This window comes from Micromys minutus, assembly GCF_963924665.1.
Source record: "Micromys minutus genome assembly, chromosome: 19".
Lineage (NCBI taxonomy): Eukaryota > Metazoa > Chordata > Mammalia > Rodentia > Muridae > Micromys > Micromys minutus.
Genome location: NC_137954.1, coordinates 41,385,911 through 41,406,249, shown reverse-complemented (window position 1 = coordinate 41,406,249; position 20,339 = coordinate 41,385,911). Strand labels below are relative to the sequence as shown.

The 20,339-nt window shown below is 46.0% G+C and overlaps 1 protein-coding gene across 5 annotated transcripts in view; it reads left to right on the top strand.

Annotated features, from left to right (window-relative positions):
• Nucleotides 1-18,767, top strand: part of HDLBP (high density lipoprotein binding protein) — a 64,452-nt gene extending 45,685 nt beyond the window's left edge. For all 5 annotated transcript variants that reach the window (XM_080933080.1, XM_080933083.1, XM_080933082.1 and 2 more), the window contains exons 12-28: nt 633-772; nt 2,179-2,283; nt 2,629-2,742; nt 3,645-3,731; nt 3,864-3,995; nt 4,721-4,939; nt 6,943-7,164; nt 7,238-7,456; nt 7,951-8,089; nt 9,760-9,914; nt 10,794-10,898; nt 11,118-11,252; nt 12,257-12,400; nt 15,524-15,709; nt 15,886-16,002; nt 16,186-16,314; nt 16,454-18,767. In XM_080933080.1, the coding sequence (XP_080789206.1) occupies nt 633-772; nt 2,179-2,283; nt 2,629-2,742; nt 3,645-3,731; nt 3,864-3,995; nt 4,721-4,939; nt 6,943-7,164; nt 7,238-7,456; nt 7,951-8,089; nt 9,760-9,914; nt 10,794-10,898; nt 11,118-11,252; nt 12,257-12,400; nt 15,524-15,709; nt 15,886-16,002; nt 16,186-16,314; nt 16,454-16,540 (2,435 nt within the window). In that variant the 3' untranslated portion in view covers nt 16,541-18,767. The remainder of the gene's footprint in view (nt 1-632; nt 773-2,178; nt 2,284-2,628; nt 2,743-3,644; nt 3,732-3,863; nt 3,996-4,720; nt 4,940-6,942; nt 7,165-7,237; nt 7,457-7,950; nt 8,090-9,759; nt 9,915-10,793; nt 10,899-11,117; nt 11,253-12,256; nt 12,401-15,523; nt 15,710-15,885; nt 16,003-16,185; nt 16,315-16,453) is intronic.
• Nucleotides 18,768-20,339: the final 1,572 nt, after the last annotated feature.

The following is a 20,339-nucleotide window of genomic DNA, read 5'->3' as shown; positions in this document are numbered from 1 at the left end:
GGTCCCTTGAAGGGGCCCCAGAGCTTTTTAAGGTTTATTTATTGTGAGTCTCCAGACACACCAGAAGAGGGCATCAGATCTCATTATAGATGGTTGTGAACCACCATGTGGTTGCTGGGAATTGAACTCAGGACCTCTGGAAGAGCAGTTAGTGCTCTTAACCACTGAGCCACCTCTCCAGCCAACTCTCTGAGTTGGAGGCCAGCCAGGGCTATTTAATGGGACCCCAATTTTGCCAGGGTGAATTGGATCCTTAGGTTAGCCATATTCTTATTTAATACATATATTTTAGTTTCCAATTTTATTTTCATATTAGTGCCTGATGTGTTTTAGATGGTCTGAGACTATGTGTATGCTCAAGACCAGCTTTGTTTCCTACTGTTGACACTAGCTATCATTCATTCGTCTGAAGTTCTTATGGCAGTCATAGCTCATATTCAAAGCTGGAAGACCCGTGCCCTAGAAACTTTACAATCTGATGAAGAGCAGAGCCAGCTTGTTTGTTTATTAAACACGCATGCTGTTTTTTATTAGTGAGCATACTAAAGCTTGATCCCCATCCTCTTAGGCTGTTCGTCACTAGTAGACCGCCATTCCTTTTATATTCATGATGTATTTCTTTTTGTCCTAAGTCAACCGAATCAAAGACCAGTACAAAGTGTCTGTGCGCATCCCCCCTGACAGCGAAAAGAGTAACCTGATCCGAATTGAGGGAGACCCGCAGGGTGTGCAGCAGGCCAAGCGGGAGCTGCTGGAGCTTGCTTCTCGCATGGTAAGCCAAGCACACAGGCCCTGTCCAAGAGGTGCTGGCTTGGACCTGTTGGCTGCTTCTGAGGAAAAACAATGCTGGAATTGTAGTCTTGGAGCATGGAATTCTCCAAAGCACATCTTATTGACTACCTGCAGCCATGATCTTCTGTCCTCTCCAGATCACCAGTGGTCATGTTGCTCTTCTCTCAAGTGCTAGATGAGAACAGAGATCCCATATCATATCTGTGGCTGCAGCTTCACAGATGGGCTGTCATTTCTAGACTTTAACGGTCACCAGACTGGTCACCCACCAGTCTCTATGTGGCCAGACTTGAGAATCACTGCTGCCTCACTTCCTATGGGCCTGGGACGCCCACTAATGAGGTTCCTGCTGAGCTGAGCCAGACGTCTCTTCTAGTGAAATACAGCAGCTATGCTGCAGTGATTCCTGGCTGGCCCCACATGAAAGTCACTGCCTTCAAGAGTCAAAAAAATTTGATTAGAATCTGATAATTAGTCCCAGTTCATGTTGTTACCTCTTTCCCATGCTAAGAACCTCACATTGGAAGAAATGTTTTGTTTTAATGTATGTTTGTGTGAGGGTGTTGGATTTCTTGGAACAGGAATTACAGACAGTTTGAGCTACCATGGGGTTATTGGGAATTGAACCCAGGTCTTCAGGAAAAGCGGCCAATCCTCTTAAGCACTGAGCCATTTCTCCAGCCCTGGAAGAAATGTTTTACGGGAAGTGATTTTTTTTTTTTTTTTACTTTTTTTCACTGTAATCCAAGGTGAGGTCCAGCCTTCAGCTGTCCTCTGACTGACCCTGAGGTTAGTATTCAGGCCGGGATCTACTTTTGTTATCTTTCACCTCTTGCATTCTGTACCTTGCTCTGGAGTGTCTTCAGCCTATATTGATCACTGTTATCAGATAACAGTCTGATCCACTAGAATTCTTGAACATGTTTTATGGGCTGATGGATGTTCTTCCTGGACTCCATCTCTCTTGTTCTTTCTTCCGACATTTCAGTGGGGACAGTGGAGGACATTGAGACAGGTGTGGGTTCAGTGCCCTGTAATGAGTCATTCCTTTCTGATTATCCAAGTAGGGAATGTAGTCGGGCCCATCGCACTCAAGGAATGCTTCCCTGCTGGGTCAGATATTAGCCTCCTTGTTCTGCTGGAAACTAGTGCTTCTGTGACTGTACTTAATGACTGAAGAGCCTGCAATCCATCCTTTTATTGTATTATGTTCAGGAAAATAGCACACCTCGAGTATAATGTAATGTGGCAAGATAAAGCAGGTATCCCGGAGTAGGCACGATGTTTCTGGAGGCTGCTATGCACCACCTCACAAGATGTGTGGTGATGGGAAGTTAGTAGCCTTTCTTGTGACAAATGGCATCATCCACTTTAATTATATTTTAGGAAAATGAGCGCACCAAGGATCTAATCATTGAGCAAAAATTTCATCGCACAATCATTGGGCAGAAAGGTGAACGGATTCGAGAAATTCGTGACAAATTCCCAGAGGTAAAGCTTTCCCCAAAGTACTTCCCTTTTCTTTTCTTCCTTCCTTCCTTCCTTCCTCCCTCCCTCCCTCCCTTCCATTTGTTTATTTTTCTTGGTGTATTGGGAGTAAAACTCCCAGGGTGTTGTGATGTGGTAAGTGCTCTGCCTCTGAACTATACTGCAAACTCCAGAGCATTCTCTTTATTTGATTTTTAAAAATATATGTTCATGGCACACACATCACAGCTGTGAGTTCTGAATTCAGGTCACCAGGATCAGTGACAAACATCCTTACCCACTGATCTATCTTACTGTCCCAAAGCTTAGTCTTATAATTATGCAGTGTCTTCTGATGATTTGTTTTAGGTTATCATCAACTTTCCAGACCCAGCACAAAAAAGTGATATTGTACAACTCAGAGGCCCCAAGAATGAGGTGGAAAAATGCACTAAGTACATGCAGAAAATGGTTGCAGACCTGGTAGGTAACTTTACAAACATACCTTTTGGGGTTGGGGAGCAGGGGTTCCCATGGGTTTTTGAATACTGCAGAACCTCTGTCCTAAGAGTGATCTGCTGTCTCAGGAGCTTGGACCAAAGAGGTGGTAGCATCTCTCAGGACCTTGATGTCTTAATTACACTGCTCTAATGATCAACTAGTATGTGGGAGATTCCAATTTACCATGCTCCCCTCCCCTTTTATTCCTTGAGAGGATATTTGAATACCCAGGTAGAGAACCTGGCCCATTCAGTAAGGAAAGAGAGATAACACAAGTGAAGAGAGAGTAATCTACTGAAGTGACTGTTTTTCTCAAAAATTGAACTGGGAAGGGAGGAATAATTGCACATATTTATAATCCTAGCTAGAGGCAGGAGGAAATTGAATTAAGGATCGTCCTGGGCTACATAGTAAGAACCTGACTCCAAAAAAAGAGGGAGAAAAAATAATTTTTTAAAAATAAAAACTTAAAAACTGAGAGGATCGGAAAGTGTGAAAAAGGAATTGATGAAAAAAGCCACAGATGACCATGGTTCATGGTCACACAGGGTTCCATATAGTGTTTGCCTCCCCTGAGAGGCATCACTAAACTGTTGCCATGAAGCTATTGGGGACTGGAGCTTCTCATGGTACTAGTGCCCTCAGGGCTTGACATCGATTTTTGAGCTCCTCCCTCAGCCAAAATATTATTTGAAGAGCTCCAGATTCTTTGGCCAGCCATTTCCATAGACCTCTATGGGGGCTTTCTATCAAGTTAAGTTGATGATACACCTCACTAAAAAATAGGCTAAGTCAGTCTGTCGGTAGTATGCACTTAAGTTCATACAGCTTTTCTGGGTAAGGGGGAGACTTGACTCTCTGACATGAATCCTCTTGTCTTTAAGGTGGAAAATAGCTATTCAATTTCTGTACCGATCTTCAAACAGTTTCACAAGAACATCATTGGGAAAGGAGGCGCAAACATTAAAAAGGTGATCGGGTCATCTTGCACCAACCCTGAAGCCTTTGTGGATTAAAAAGAGTAGCTGGCCTTCCTTCCCAGCCCTCTGCTGAAGTGTGTCTACCATAGGAAACCTCTGACTTCTTATGTGCCTCTCCTTTAGATTCGTGAAGAGAGCAACACCAAGATTGACCTTCCTGCAGAGAACAGCAACTCTGAGACCATTGTTATCACTGGCAAGCGAGCCAACTGTGAAGCTGCCCGGAGCCGGATTCTGTCTATCCAGAAAGATCTGGTAATAAGATATTTCTTGATGGGCTCCTTATCCATCTCTTGTTTGTAAAGTTTCTAGCAGAATCTTCCGGGCTCGTTTAAAAGACTTGAGCTTTAAACCTGGAGACTGTTATCAAGTGTTTAGCAGCTTGCTACTTGTCCTCCTCAGTTCTTTCCTACTTGGCACAACACCAGTGATGCCACTTGTCCTCAGGCCTGAGCCAGTGCTAGCTTATTAAATACTGTCCTTTTGTTAATTCTGTACTCCTTGAAAATTATTTCTGGGGCTGGAGAGAGTCGGCTCAGTGCATAAAGTGCTTGCTAAGAAAACTTATGGGCGTGATTTCAGAACCTCAGAAATCACACGAAGCCAGGTCAGTCAGAACACATCTGTAACTGAGTGTGTATATACATCGAGGCGGTAACTGGGAATCCACAGAGCTTCCCATACCAGTTAGCCTAGTATAGTGGATAAAAAAGATGTCCTGCCTCAAACAAGGTGGCAGATGGGAGTGAACACCCAGATTGATTGTCCTCTGCCCTCCACATGTGGCTATTACACTTACATCACACAATAAGCTATATATGTATACATTGCGGCGCTTGGTAATCTTGCTATCTGTGCAGACCTAGAGTCATCCTACTGTGTGACTTTCCTGTTGCTGTGCAGGCCTTACTGCTGACCTCTTCAGGCTTTTCTTACCATGCAATAGTGTAATTTCCTCTCGATGTTCTATTTGATTTCAGGCCAACATAGCTGAGGTGGAGGTCTCAATCCCTGCCAAACTACACAACTCTCTCATTGGCACAAAGGGCCGTCTGATCCGCTCCATCATGGAGGAATGTGGTGGCGTCCATATTCACTTTCCTGTGGAAGGTTCTGGGAGTGACACTGTTGTCATCAGGGGTCCTTCCTCAGATGTGGAGAAGGCCAAGAAGCAGCTCCTGCACCTAGCAGAGGAGAAGGTAAGCACTGCTGACTCCCTTTCTCACTATGGGAAACCTTCAGTGTTCTTCCTCTATGGGATGTCAGAAACAAACAACTTTGTAGGTTCTTATCACATTCTGGGTAGTGATCAAGGCAGTCCTCTGACCTTCACCACCATCAGTGTCTGTTGAGCACCACCTTTTTCCAGAGACTTTTCGTTAATTGGCTGATGTGGTGGTATATGCCTCTGGAGGCAGAAGCAGGTACATCCCTGAGTTCCAGGCCTGTCTCCAAAAAACTAACCAAACAAATCTTGTGGGTCTGAATATAAACTCTTCTGCTTGGACAGTTCTATAGGTTTGTCTCTTTGGTTTTTAACTTTGTTTTTTTAATTGTTGGGGTGAGGGGCAGAACAGAAATAGTTTGGTTAAGTACCTATTTCTCTTAGTCTCTGAACTAGAGTTCAGATCCCAGCCTTCATGTCACTGCATAGCTCACAACCTGCTGAAGATCCAGCACCATCTTCTGGCTGGCCTGAGGGCCCCAGCGTGCATGTGCACAGATGCATGCGGAGACACTTCTTTTTTAATCTAAAAGGGGATTTTTTTTAGGGGCTAGGGAGATGGCTTACCACACAACTATGAGGACTAGTTTAGATCCTCAGAACCCATAAAAAAACCAAGTGGGTATGGTAGCCCATCTATAATCTTAACTCTTGGGAGGCTGAGGCATCCAGAGCAGGATGGCTAGCACTCTCCTACCATTCTTGCTAGCAGAAAAAGCAAGCTCCAGATTCAAACAGAGAGCCTACCTTAATATAGAGTGGCGGGAAATCAAGGAAGACACCAGTGATGATGCTGAGTATACCACCACCACCACACACACACTAAAATTTTTATTAAAAATTGCTAAGACTGTTCTCTACATTAACTGAACTGGTTTTTCTGGTTTTAGTGATACTATAAATGAAAATTTTCAATTTCCTGTGGTTGGCATGTAGAAATACATTATTTATACATATACAAAATAATTATGAAATCTCATAACATCTTTGTATATTGTCTTATATGTAAAACTCACATGTCTATGAGTAGGAACAGTGTTCTCCTAGCATTCTGTTGGAAGAGGTGAGGGGCAGCCTTATGTAGCTGACCCTTAAATGTAGTCTGCCATGGGTTTTCTGTGGCTACCTGCCAATAAGTACAAATGTTCCCCTTTCTTCCAAGCTTGAGACTGCGGAGTTTGGGTTTTGTCAGGCACTTGGTCTGGACACAGCGACATAGCCATGGTTGGTGTCCTATTCGAATGTTAAGCCAACATCTTGATTTACTTTGGTGGTGTAACCGGCCCAAACTTAAGATGCTTTTGCCATAATCTCTTATACTGGGATTGCGGGTGTTTTTCACCACATTCATTTTTAAATAATGTTGTTTTCAAGCATCTTTATCTAAGAAGTAATAGACTTTTATGGTAGTGTTTGGTGATAAGGTCTTCAAATTGTGTACACTCCTTGGTCTCCTTCCATATTCTTCATTCCGTGTGTCAGGTGATATCAGGGTTAGTCAAGCTGGCCCTGCAGATTTCTCTATTTTCTCTAATGAGTGCCAGGACATCTGGAAGGAGGTCATATGGTGTCCACCTTTTGTGGTTCTCTGCTTTCTCGGTGTGAAACAAGGGCTTTATGCTACTGTGGGTGAGGGCAGTCTCAGCTGGAACCTTTATGGCTGGTGGCTCTCCAAGCTTGAGCTGGTGACTGGCTGCTCTGTAGTCTGTGGGAAGGAACAGGGCTGACCTATGGAATATTTGATGTGTGTTTGATCTGGAAGTATGTGAAAAAGTGAGAGAACCATGGCTTAGTAGATCCTACTCTCCTCAGGGAATGCACTCTGCCAGTTTGCTGCCACACATTGGCGAGCCTCTAGTGTAACAGATGGTTTGGAGAAGGATGCATGAAGAGAACCCATCTTTCTCAGGACTCTTATTCACACTGTGGTCTAGGGAGGCTGTGTGGGGCAAACATACATGAAGTTTGTTTCTGCAGCAAACCAAGAGTTTTACTGTGGACATCCGAGCCAAGCCAGAATACCACAAATTCCTCATTGGCAAAGGGGGAGGCAAAATCCGCAAGGTGCGTGACAGTACTGGAGCCCGCATCATATTTCCGGCTGCTGAGGATAAGGACCAGGACCTGATCACAATCATTGGAAAGGAGGATGCTGTCCGTGAGGCCCAAAAGGAGCTGGAAGCATTGATCCAGAACCTGGTAGGTAGCAAGCCTTAGTGCTGCTCATGACACAGATAGAGCAGGTCTTCAATTCCTTCTTTCTACATTACAGGATAATGTAGTTGAAGACTACATGCTGGTGGACCCCAGACACCACCGCCATTTTGTTATTCGAAGAGGGCAGGTATTACGAGAGATTGCTGAAGAATATGGCGGGGTGATGGTCAGCTTCCCACGCTCTGGCACACAGAGTGACAAAGTCACTCTGAAGGGTGCCAAGGACTGTGTGGAGGCAGCCAAGAAACGCATTCAGGAAATCATTGAGGATCTGGTGAGTGCCCAAGGGGCTCTGATGGTGCTGTGATCACCATTATGTGCCAGAGTGAATCCATAGAGCGATCGCCTGAAGGCACCAAGACATCCGTTCGTTTCCCCCCTTCCACAGCCTGCATGGTCTTCCTTGCAAAGCCTTATGACCCTTCTTCTAATAGCCTAGTGTTTCTTCACAAAGTCTTAGCTAGACTAACTTGGCTGCCCACCAGTAGCTAGTGTCTCATGAGGCAGCACTTGGATGTGAAGCAGGTATTCTATATTCAATCAGTGTGATAAAAAAAATTGTGCTGTTGGTTGTGGGGATCTTTTTCACTAGAACCCACTGCAGACCTGCCCCTCTACCCAGTGTACCCCTCCACCCAGTCGATGCTGAGGTCTCTAGGTTCACTTCCTTAAAGGGTTACGGAACTAGTGAGGAAGATGAGAATGTTAAGGAGGGTTACTATTGACTTGTAGAATTTGACCTTTGCTCGCTCTTGTGCCCATTTTCAGGAAGCTCAAGTAACAGTGGAATGTGCTATACCCCAGAAGTTTCACCGATCAGTCATGGGTCCCAAAGGTTCAAGAATTCAGCAGATTACTCGGGACTACAATGTTCAAATTAAGTTCCCAGACAGAGAGGAAAACCCAGGTATGTCTACTTAAGATTAGCTCTGTGCCAGTCACATCAGTGGTGACTATCACTGCTTTTGAAGCTGTGGAATGAGTCAGTCCTTTTGGTTCTTTCTTGCCTCTTGTTTCGGCACTGGCATGCTGTTTGGGTGCTAGCCATGGGTTTCGGCTCCATCCTCCTGGTCCCTAAAAGATAAGGCAAGGCCCTATGAACTGAGCCAGCAGCTTTCTATGTCTTACCTAGAAAATTGCTGAGAGTCCAATTCCACTGTTTGCATAGTAGTGGGATGTCTGCTCAGCCCCATTCAAAGAGCCCTGCATACATACACACTGCAGATATGTCCTCTCCAAGCTTCTTACCTGTGCCCAGAGGGCACCATTGAGATACCTCACTTCTCTAGAATGGCTAAGCCTAACCATGCTTGCTCTGTTTAGGAACTGAAGGCAGGAACTAATGTGGTCAGTTGCTGAGGAAGTGTCATCTGTGAACCTTTCTCTGCCTGCTTTGCATGTGTGAACCACAGGGTGTGAACTTTTTCTAAGTCTTTGTTGACCTGTGTAGTCCAAAAAGACCCTGCAGCCTGCAGTAGACATTTAGTATCATTGGGTTGATGTCCATGGTGCTTGTCACACAGTTATTCCAGTCCATTTTCCTGAGAATACGGGCATTTCTTAGCAATCTTAGCCATATTGTTATATTGATTTCACACCTGAGAGTCTGTTCTCAACATTTTAGCATTGAAACACAGGAAGAATTGCATTGAATAATATAAAGAGTTGCAGTGTTTTCTTAGCCCCACCCCTGGCTATAGGGGTTTTGGGGTGGGGGGGTTGTGTTTTTTTTTTTTTTTTTTTCTGAGTTTGACTATGTGTTTATATGCCAACTTTATCAGTAGTGGTTTATTTCCTGAGAACCTTTGACTTAGCCAGACAGTGGTGACTCACACCTTTAATCCTAGCACTTAGAAGCCAGCTTAGTCTACAGAGCGCGTTCCAGAACAGCCAGGGTGACACGGAAAAAGCCTTTCTCAAAAACAAAACAAAAAAAAAGAACTTTTGGGGTTGGGGATTTAGCTCAGTGGTAGAGCACTTGCTTAGTAAGCACAAGGCCCTAGATTCTGTCCTCAGCTCTGGGGGGGGGGGGGGACTTTTTTGGCTTACCCATGATATATTCATCAAGATCATAGCAAGTATTGCATAGTTTTACTATGTAATTCATAGTCAGTGTTCTAGAATCCTAGAGTTAACGGTGTCCTTCAGAACCACCCTTGCCTAGTTGAATCCCAGGTGATGGTTCTTCCATTATTCATTGTTCTGTTACCTCACTTAGATCTATGGGTTAATAGTATCTGGGCATTTACAAGATAGAGCCCCTCTCCAGCTAGCTTGTATCCTAATGACTGACATGCCCCTTTATTGGGGGCTTTTCCTTCCTTTCTGACATAAAGAACTGTCATGGACCTACCTTGGCCTCTCCTTTATTATCTTTCACAAATCTCTGAAACCCTGCCATTACCTGTCCAGAGCTAGGTCACTCAGACTGAGCTCTACATACCAGTCTCCTGTGGTGAGGGCTACATCACAGCCTCCCCAAGCTTTAGAACTTCTTTACCGACCTGTGGCTCACTCTAGTGTGTATGATTTATATATCTCTGCAGTTGTCAACTAGGCTTTCCCCTTTATTCCTAGTTCACAGTGTAGAGCCTTCCATCCAGGAGAATGGAGATGAGGCTGGAGAGGGCAGAGAGGCCAAGGAGACTGACCCTGGCTCTCCCAGGAGGTGTGACATCATAATCATCTCTGGCCGGAAAGAGAAATGCGAGGCTGCCAAGGAAGCCCTGGAGGTGCGTTTGCCTCGATCTTTCTCTGCCTTGAAGTTTCAGACCCTGCCCAGGCGGCAGTAGATGATAGATTCTCTCACTTCTGTCCTAAAATTGCAAACTTTTGCTCTCTACCTGTCTTGCTCACACAGCCTAGAGAGGCCATTTCTTTTCACCAGGACTCAGGATTCTACAGTTTATTCCCTGACAGCAGTGTTAGGGTCTAGCCTCTTGGGCCATAGCCACAAAGTGTGTAAAAGGATCTCATTAGCAGTGAGTGAATGTGAACTCCAACCTCAATCCCTTCTCATCCATCTGTTGACTATCCATTCCTTCCCCAACTGAAGTAGAGATAGTCTGCCTCAGGTTTGCCAGAAACATGAGGTTTTTGTGCTAAGTCCTGTTGTAAGCACCATGGCAGCAGTTTACAAACAGTTCCTGCATGCAACATCTGTTGATTGATAGAAGATGCTGTTCAAGGACGAAGACTGAGGAGAATGGGTGACAGGCAGTATTTGTTGGGACTTGAGTGTAGGTAACTGAGCCTGTTTTAGGGGATTTCCTTGCAACCCACATAAGATTTGACATAGTTGTCACAACCACAGAAATATGCTAAGAGTTGGGTCTCTGTGTGCTATGTCTTCTTCCCAGAGAGCCTTGGCCTGCTATTGATGTAGATGTAGAGTGAGAGGTGTAGGAGTCAGGCCTCTGCCAGCATTACCTCAGACTGGGCTCCCTGTCCTGTCCTGTTCATGGTGTATTGAGATTTGTGTAGTCTGTCACCTGTCCACATTGGTAGCAGGTTCTAAAATATACACTGTTATCTTCAGGGCTGTTAGCCTTGAGCTCATGGGGCTAGTCTGCCTTCAACTCATAGCCTAATCTCTACTATTGTCCTTCTAGGCCCTGGTTCCAGTCACCATCGAGGTAGAAGTACCCTTTGATCTTCACCGCTACATCATTGGGCAGAAAGGAAGTGGAATCCGCAAGATGATGGATGAGTTTGAGGTAGACCATGTTCACTGGAGACTATACTATGTGGGGACTGTTATCTAGAGAGAAAGCCATGGCGCTCTTAGTCTCTTTAACCCACATTGACTCTGCCTCCTTTTGTTCTGTTCAGTCAACCACTGATCTTCTTCCCAGGTATCCCTCAAATTCCCCATGGCCAGTGAGCTTCACTCTTTCTATCTTGGTCTAGACTTGAAGTTGACTCTGTTATGACAGGTGAATATACATGTACCAGCCCCTGAACTGCAGTCAGACACCATCGCCATCACTGGCCTTGCAGCAAATTTGGACAGGGCTAAGGCGGGGCTACTGGATCGAGTAAAGGAGCTGCAGGCTGAGCAGGAAGATCGGGTGAGCAAGAGTTTGACTACCTGCCTGGGTTTGGAAACAGTCTGTTAGAGCATATATCCAACACTGGGGCAGGAGGCAAAGTCAGGTGGTGTTCCTGTGCAGTCAGAGTTTGGTGGTCCTGCTATGGAAAAGCTAGAGGCAAAGCTCAGTTTCACTTGCTACCCAAATCAAGAGAAATATTTTGATATCTTAGCTCCTACAGAAAGGCACTCTGTGCCTCTGATGAAGTGCTCTATTAAGAGTCCTGCGAGAGGAGCTGCTCGGGAATTGGGGGAAGTCTGGGGACTAGATGGCCACTCCAGGCAATTGGCCTTTCATAAGGAGAGTTTTTTATTGTTTTTTTTTTTTTTTGTTGTTGTTGTTGTTGTTGTTTGGTTGGTTGGTTGGTTGGTTGGGTTTTTTTTTGTTTTTTTTTTGTTATTTTGGGGTTTTTTGTTTGTTGTCAGTTGTTTTAGTTTGGTTTGGGTGGAGCACAGTTTTGAGTCTAGTGATAGGCAGAGATTGAGCATGTTTTGACTGTGACCTGGTGCAGCTTAGCCATATGCTATGGAGGTGTCCTGGACTGTCTATCCTGTGGGTGCTCTTACTGCCTTATTGGCCTCTTAGAATATTTTATTTAAGCTGATTCCCTGGTTAATAAATTCAGGAAGTAGGAATAGAACTGAGAAAAGGTGGCTAACCATCCTATCCACCTTGACAGTCAGTAGCCTGTGCCAAAAGCAGATGCATACTAGGTGAGGACAGAGGACCTAAGGTTCTCACGCCAGTGACTGACAGGGACAGTGAAGTGATGCCTGACCACCAAGGCCTCCTCCTGGCAAGCTTGAGAGCATTTCATTCAGGCTTGTGTTCTAAATCAGGCTGGAAATGGGGCCTAGGCACAGGTGGCTTCCTTCTCTTTAAATACAAATGCTCATACTCATGAGCTTGTTTTCTCTCTCTTTCTCTCTCTCTCTCTCTCTCTCTCTCTCTCTTCTCTATGTTTCATTCTCATTTTATTGTAGGCTTTAAGGAGTTTTAAGCTGAGTGTCACTGTAGACCCCAAATACCATCCCAAAATTATTGGGAGAAAGGGGGCAGTGATCACCCAGATCCGCTTGGAACATGATGTGAACATCCAATTTCCTGATAAGGATGATGGGAATCAGGTAAGATGACCATCTGATTGATGTATTATGGTTTAGAACACTTGGGCAGGTGGGATTGTATTGGCCCTTACCTTGACCTGAGTTTGGTGGTGGTGGTGGTGGTGGTGGTGATACTGATACTGGTACTTTTGAGACAGGATCTCTAGGTAGCCTTGGTTGTCCTCAAACTCAATTTGAGGCTGGCCTCAAATCACAGAGATCTACTATCTACCTCTGCCTCCCAAGTGTACCACACTTGACTTGAGAAACTACACTTAGGCAGCTTCTGTGATTTGACAAGTGGGTAAATCAAGAGGGACAACTGTCTGTGAATCTGACCAACTCAAATTATGAACAGAGGCTTGCCAGCTGTGTGTTTCCTTGAAACTGTTACCTGGAGTACAAGGCAGTTTTAAATTCCCTGTGCTTACTTTGAAGCTCCTGATAGGCAAGCTTAAGCCTCCAACTGGCTCCTTCTTGAGCTATTATGCCTACACATGTACACACTATGTCTACTGTAAAACAGTGTGAAGGGCAACCCACCTCCTCACTCAGTTCCACTCTAGTGGGCAAGACAATCTCATCCCATCTCACCTCAGAGTCTGTTTATGGCTGGCCCTCACCTGTGTGTTTGGTCTTTCCCCTAGACTTTACCTTTCAGGTAGCTCTACATGAGTGGAGCTATGGCTCCCCTATTGATACCTCTGTACTCTAGGCCTGGGCCAGCTCTCTGACCTTGATCACTGGGCCCACACGTGCATCGGTAGTAGCACCACAGTGAGACCCCATAGACTAAGGTCTCCCTTGCATCTCTGTATGTGTGTGTCAAAATGAGAACAACAGATCACGTATTATACTGAAATGTATGTAATTTCTTGTCTCCACTATACCTTAGCTCATCTGTAAACCAAGAAGGGTATGTCGTTTATATATGTGTATAGGGGCACACACATGCCCCAGCATGTTTATACAAACCAAAACAACTTGCAGGATCCAGTTTATTCCCTTCGACCATGTAGGTTCCAAAAATTGAACTCATCAGGTTTGGCAGCAAGTGCCTTTACCTACTGAGCCATCTTGCCAGCCCCAACATCTTTAAATCCACAGCTTTTTCCTGTGAGAGTTTCACTTCACTCACAGAACTAATTCTGTGGAGTGTGCTGACGCTGGTGTGCTTGTTTTTTGTGAACTTCATTTGGATCGGTTGCCTGGCCTTTCCCTGAGTCTGGGCAGGAAGTTTTTAGTCTGCTGCCTCTTTCCTTGTGCTTAGATAGGTCTCTTGCTTCCCTCCTAAGCTGACTCTTTATAATGTTGTCTCTAGGACTTGCTACTCTGTGGTCTTGTGTGTTCTGTCCATTTGTCTTAGACTACTATCCCAGGTATTAGAACACTGCTGCTGTTTTGTTCTGTTCCCTAGTGCCCTTCCATAGCCCTGAATTGTCTGTTGCTTAGATCTGTCTTGAGTCTGTGGTTCTTACGTGGTACAAGGAAGGCTGAGCCTGAGGATCTGAGTGACAGTCCTTTAGAGGTCCTGACGCCTCCAAAGAAGCAGGAGGCTAATGGGCTGAGAACTTTATATCAAAGTCGTCTCCAACCTTGTGCTTGCTTTCCTTAAACCTCCTACTTCCTGCTACTTCCTCCTTTATAAGCAGATATCTCTTTCTCTAGAATGGGTGGAGGGGGAGAGAAGGAATGTGTACACTTGTGTATCAGAACAACTTGAGGGAATGATACTTGGAGATTTGTCTTTATACCATCTCAGTTCCAAGGATGAGACTCAGGTTGTCAAACTCATATTGTCAGGTTTGACAGCAAATGCTTTTAACCACTGATCCATATTGTCTGCCCCTCTTTTCTACCTTGTGGCTTTTCTTCCTACTCTTCTCCAACTTTCCAACCCCCCAGCATGGGGTAAGAGAAAAAGGCTAGAGGGGAAAGAGGTCATCAGTCTTGATAGACTACTTCTGGGGATAGTGCTGACATCCGCCATTGGGATATCCAGTTAAACTTATGCTCCTACCGACAAACCACAGCAGCAGGGGAAGCAGCAGCAACCGCAGCCTCTCAGGGCCCTGGCATTTTTATGCCTTCACAAGAGTCATCAGAAACCCAATGTAAACTCTTTCCAGCTGACAAATCACACCCGTGCCAGAGCACAAGACAAACCATAGCCGCTGTAAACAGTCTGAAGCAGCCCCATATCCCATACCTGGGAATAAAGCAAAACCATTCACATTTCTGTGTTTTTAAAGAACCCAACATTTTTACTTCTTATCTGTTATGGGTTTGGGGAAGTAATGGCTACTTAATGGAAGATAATTAAGCACCTTATTTTCCAGCACAGTGAAGACAGAGGCAGGCAGATCCCTGTGGGTTTGAGACCTGGTCTACTGTCACACAGAGAAAACCCTGTCTCAAAGAAAGATAATTTTTTTTTTTCAAAACTGAGATTTTATTGGTTGAAGGGCAGAGTGTACTGACTGACATTCAGTTTTTTTTAAAGATTCATTTATTTATAAGTACACTGTCACTGTCTTCAGACACACCAGAAGAGGGCATCAGATCTCATTACAGATGGTTGTGAGCCACCATGTGGGTGCTGGAATTTGAACTCAGGACCTCTGGAAGAGCAGTCAGTGCTCTTCACCGCTGAGCCATCTCTCCAGCCCCAGCAGCAAGCACTCTTAATCACTAGGCTATCTCTCTGGTACCAAGATTATATTTTTAATTTTTACTATCTGTATTTATGTGTGTATGTGTGTGTGTGTACATGGCTGTGAGCTTATGAATGGAGGTATCTACAGGAGCCAGAAGAGGGCATCAGACCTGGAACCTGAGGCAGAGTGGGCTGTCTGACATGGGTGGTAGGATCTTTTGAAAGTGTAGCAACCACTCTTAACTGCTGGGCCATCTTTCCAACCCTCTAACCTGTGGTTTTGCATTAGGCATCTGATGTGTTTATACCTTTTTCTTCTGAGAGTATGAAAGTCTCCCCTGAGGAGAGATCTGACGCTCTCAGCCATCTGGCCATTATCCACACAGTTGCACTCTCATCTCCTCAGACCAGCCTGCTAGGTCAGCACAGCGTCTCCTGGGATGTCTCAGAGGAGCCACCCTCTTCTCTGACTGCATTCTCCTTTTTAGCCCCAGGACCAGATCACCATCACAGGGTATGAGAGGAACACTGAAGCTGCCCGTGATGCCATCCTGAAAATTGTGGGTGAGCTTGAGCAGATGGTTTCTGAGGATGTTCCACTGGATCACCGTGTGCATGCCCGAATCATTGGTGCCCGAGGCAAAGCCATCCGGAAAATAATGGATGAGTTCAAGGTGAGTCCACAAGCCCAACTGAAGCACAGGATGAGAACTCCCATCTTGCCCAGGGTACTGGCAACCTTCAGTCTGCTACCTGTGCTACTGACCACATGAATGGTGATGGCTGAGCACTTGGCTCTGAGGTCTAGAGTCTTCCCTTCAGTTGCCCTTTCACATTGTGCTTCTTCCAGGTGGACATTCGCTTCCCACAGAGTGGAGCTCCAGACCCCAATTGTGTCACTGTGACAGGACTCCCGGAGAATGTGGAGGAAGCTATCGACCATATCCTCAACCTGGAAGAGGAATATGTGAGTTCTGAGCAGGCATGGTCTTTAAGGCTAAGGCCCTTAAATCCTGTGATGACAGCCAAGTAACCTGTCTGCATCCAAATGCAGGGGCAAGCAGGGGGGTGGGTGGCCCCTTGGTAGCTGTCAGGAGACTCCACTAGCTGGATGTAGGCTGAGCAATATCACCTCCCCTATGCTGTTTAGCTGGCTGATGTAGTGGACAGTGAGGCGCTGCAAGTTTACATGAAGCCCCCAGCACATGAAGAGTCCAAGGCACCATCCAAAGGCTTTGTGGTGCGAGATGCTCCCTGGACCTCCAGCAGCAGTGAGAAGGTCAGATGGCACCTTCTGTCCTGGTTGTTCTCTGTGGGCTAAGCTCATGGACTAGTGGGTTATGGGATGAAGTTACTTTGGGCCTTTATAAGTCAGTAAGATCCACCCTGTGCTAAAGTTGTGTTCTCCCATTCCACAGGCTCCTGATATGAGCAGCTCTGAAGAATTTCCCAGCTTTGGGGCTCAAGTGGCCCCCAAGACCCTCCCTTGGGGCCCCAAACGATAATGATCAAAAAGAAACCTTTCCAGCCTGCTGCCCAAATCCAACCACACAATGGTTTGTCTCAATCTGACCCAGCAGCTGGACCCTCGTAAATTGTTGATGCTCTTCCCCCTTCCCGAGGTCTCACAGCAAAGCCTGGTGTGCTGGCCTTGTTGGCTGCGTCTCCAGGCCTGGTCAGCACCCAGCAGGCTCAGGGTCTGCTCCTGATGCTGTGCTCTGGGACAGGCACGCCACTGTGTGAAACACTAAGCAAGGTAATCGAGCATTTTGTGATCACAGACTCCAGCTTCCTGGTTCACCCAGCATGTAGTCAGCACTCTGACCTTCACACCAGAGCTCCACAGCGGCTAGGAGTTGACTTCCTGTGTCATGACCTCAGGAAATAAATTTCCTTGACTTTATAAAAGCCAAAACGTTTGCCCTCTTCCTTTCCCACCTCCCTCCTGCCCACCACCTGTCGCCCAGATCTTCCTCTGTTGAAAGCAGTCAGCTTTCTTAGCTGTCAAAATCTGCTTAGCACAGGCTTCAGGATAGGAGGAAGGCATGGTATTGGACAGCAGCAGGTCAGATGTCCTGGTGATAGAGTGGGCCGAGAGGTAGAGGGTGGCCTGGGTCCTCAGATAGTGCTGACCGTGCCCACTGTGGGTTCTGAAAGCATCAGGGGCTGTGACTCAGCTCTAGCCTCATGATCCTATGTGTCTCAGAGGCACAGCTGTGTGTATGCCCCTTGGGTTCCTGTAACTGTCACAGTGGACTAGGGTGGCTTGAGACGTTGGGGAAAGGGGAGGTAAAGACTGGCTTTTCTTTGGTGATGGGGAGAGGGCTCGACCCTAAGTGACAGCTCAACTTTCCCACAACCTTTAGCCTCTGCCTGCCTTGCCCAGATACCTTGCGTTCATTGCCTTCTTTCTACCTCAGCCAGTGTGGTAGTACTCTCATGTGGGTTAGTGCCACCCGAGGCTCTTCTTGATGTAGACATTTCCGGTGATTCTGGGCTTGCCATTGAGTTGAGGGTGGAGGCCACTGCTTTCCCTCAGGCCGAATGATTCAGGGACTGGGCCAGAGCTGGGTGCTCATCCCAGCCAGCCTGACCACGTAGGCTCTGGCAAGCATAACCTGGATGCTTTATGTAGTCCTGAGGAACAGGCTGAAGGGGCAGGTCTCATCCGTAGAGGTGGTCATTTAGTGTGGAGTAAAGGGAAGGCAGAATGAAAAGAAAAGACCCAGTGCAGGGAACGCTGCTACTGAAGGAGAACTCCTCCTCAGGTATAGAGGTAGTCTCTGGACCACTGGCCTCCAGCTAGCTTGGTTGTAGGCCAGTCCTCACCAAGAAAAGCAGGTAACCCTGTCAGGCTGTGGAAACTGAGGACAGATCTTTTATCTCCAGGTCATCTGATCAACTAGCAACATGTCCCGTCCCAGATACTTGGGTTACTAGAAAAGCCAACCTGTGCCCATCTTACAGCCTTCCCTGGGAACTGTCAACTTATGCTATGACACCTGTCCCCCAAGTCTTTGACTCCCTATTTAATAACTCAGGCTTGGCTACCTGTACACTCTAATCCTAAGTGGATCCAGAATTGTTTTCCCAAGTCTAACTTCAGTTCCCTGTAGATGAAACAGTCCCACATGTACCCACTTAGAGGAATGATCCTGAGATGGGAAAAGAACATCTGCTTTGCTCAGTAGGCTGGCAGCTTGAGCCAGGTGGGTGAGACGGGGAGAAGGCTTTCCTGCCTTTCCCTGGAGCTGTCTCTTCTCCCATCTGCATGAGATTGGGGACACCTTGCTTCCCTCCTGCCCTTCCAGCCCCCTCTTCATCTTCATTGTCATCCTACAACATCCAGTCTCTTCCTTCACCGGAAGGTAAAGTTTAAATTCTCACCACGGGATCTTGCACATCTTCTTTTATTGCTAAGTCTGTAGATGTAAGCCCTATTCTAAGCTGTTCAGGGTCTCACTCCTTTTCTCTGATTGTTAATAAGGACTATGAAATTGACTGTACCCAGGTCACCTCTCTGCAGCCTCTAAGACATTGAGGAGACTAGGGCAGGGGTGGGGAGTGTCTTTTCCTCCTTGTTGAATGTCTTCCATGTCCTATGTTTCCATAGCTACATCCATCCCTTGGCCTTAACTTTGGAATTTGGAGATTATATGCAAACATGTGTAAAGGCTCATGAATATGGATGACACTGGAATTTTATAAATTCTAAAATAAAACCCGAAACCAGATGCAGTGTGATGGGACTCACTTTATTTTGTGTGTGCTCTTTCCTATGACTGAGTAGTAATGGTGTCCCTGGATAGGTCCCTAATCCATATTGTGATCTCTAGCACTTCTTAACATTGTTTCTGTCCCTTCCAATGTGTCACCAATGAAGAAGTCTTGCCTGCCTGCTCCTGCACCTTGGCTCAAGCTCCCAACCCAGTGGATAGCTGCCCCAGAGCTGTTGCTGAGACAGCTCTGCTCGTGGAGCAGCATGGCCTTTACAAAACATGCAACATCAACAGTTGTGAGTTTCTATCAACATTCCTATGAGGTTGGGTCTGGGGACAGGTCCCTGGTTGTGGGCTGTGACAAGCTGAGAAGGAAGGCGTTAGAGGGAGGAGCAAGGCTAATTAGGAAGAGCTACTATACCCCTTGTATGAGAGAAGATAGTTAGGGCTAAAGTAAGGGACTAGCATAGCACCTCTGCTGCAGAGAAGGCTGGTACCCAGCATCCATTCCAGAATATGCATCGTACAGCTAGGTACACACCTGCAAAATGGTTCCAGACAAAAACAGTAACCCACAGTGACTACTTTCAGGTCCCAGCAGCCAATAAATGCCTATATTATTGTAGATATGTCCCGTAAAAGTCACTGGTAGTCTATGGATCACTCCTGACTTAGTCGTCCTAGGGCTAAGATATATATAAGCACAGGCCACCCAGTGTTGGTCTTAGCAGTGTGTTTACATGAGATTCCTTTAGTTAGAAGCAAGTTCTGTTCTCTGTTCTGGCGTGTTTGATGTTTTAAAGGTAGAGCCAGTGAAATGGATTAGCAGTAAAAGTGAGTGCTACTCGCTTTAGTTTTTTCTGTTGCTGTGGTAAACACACACACACAACTTGTTATGATGACTTAATGGCTCCAGAGGGTTTAATCCTGTAATAGAGACAGCATTACCAACAGAACGAAAGTTCACATCTTGAACCATAAATACTGAAGCACAGAGCACCAACCACCTCCCCTGGTTAAAAACTTTTGCCTGTAAAGCTGTAACACCTAAACTTCCCCACATAGCATCACCAAATGAGAATGAAGTGTTCTCATGCCGTTTGAGACATGCCAAAAGATGTTTTCCATTTGAACCACTACATTGACCAAACTTGGCCTGAACTCAATCCCAGGAGCCCACAGTGGAAGAACCACAGGGCTGCTCCCTAACTCCCACATAAGAGTTTTTGGCACACAACCTCACAAATACCTTCAAATACCTCACATACGGCATTAGAATTTAAAGGCCACAACAGAAACAGCTTAAAGTACACGTGGGTCATGGAATATTACTTCCTAGTAAATGCAGTTGAACTGGCCAGATGGCCCAGTGGTCATGCGCCAGCTTCAATGTGCAGCCTCAGTCCATGTCAGATGTCAGAGTGAGCACAGCCACATCTGCAATCAGGAGTTGCCAGAGTTGGTGGGGGTGGGGGGTATTTTGGAAAATGGTTTTCAAAGGGAGTGTCTTCGAAGCCCTTCCAAATCTCTTGTCACCAGTCCTAACAACCCTACAGAAACAAGCACGGAGAAGCAGTAACTTTTA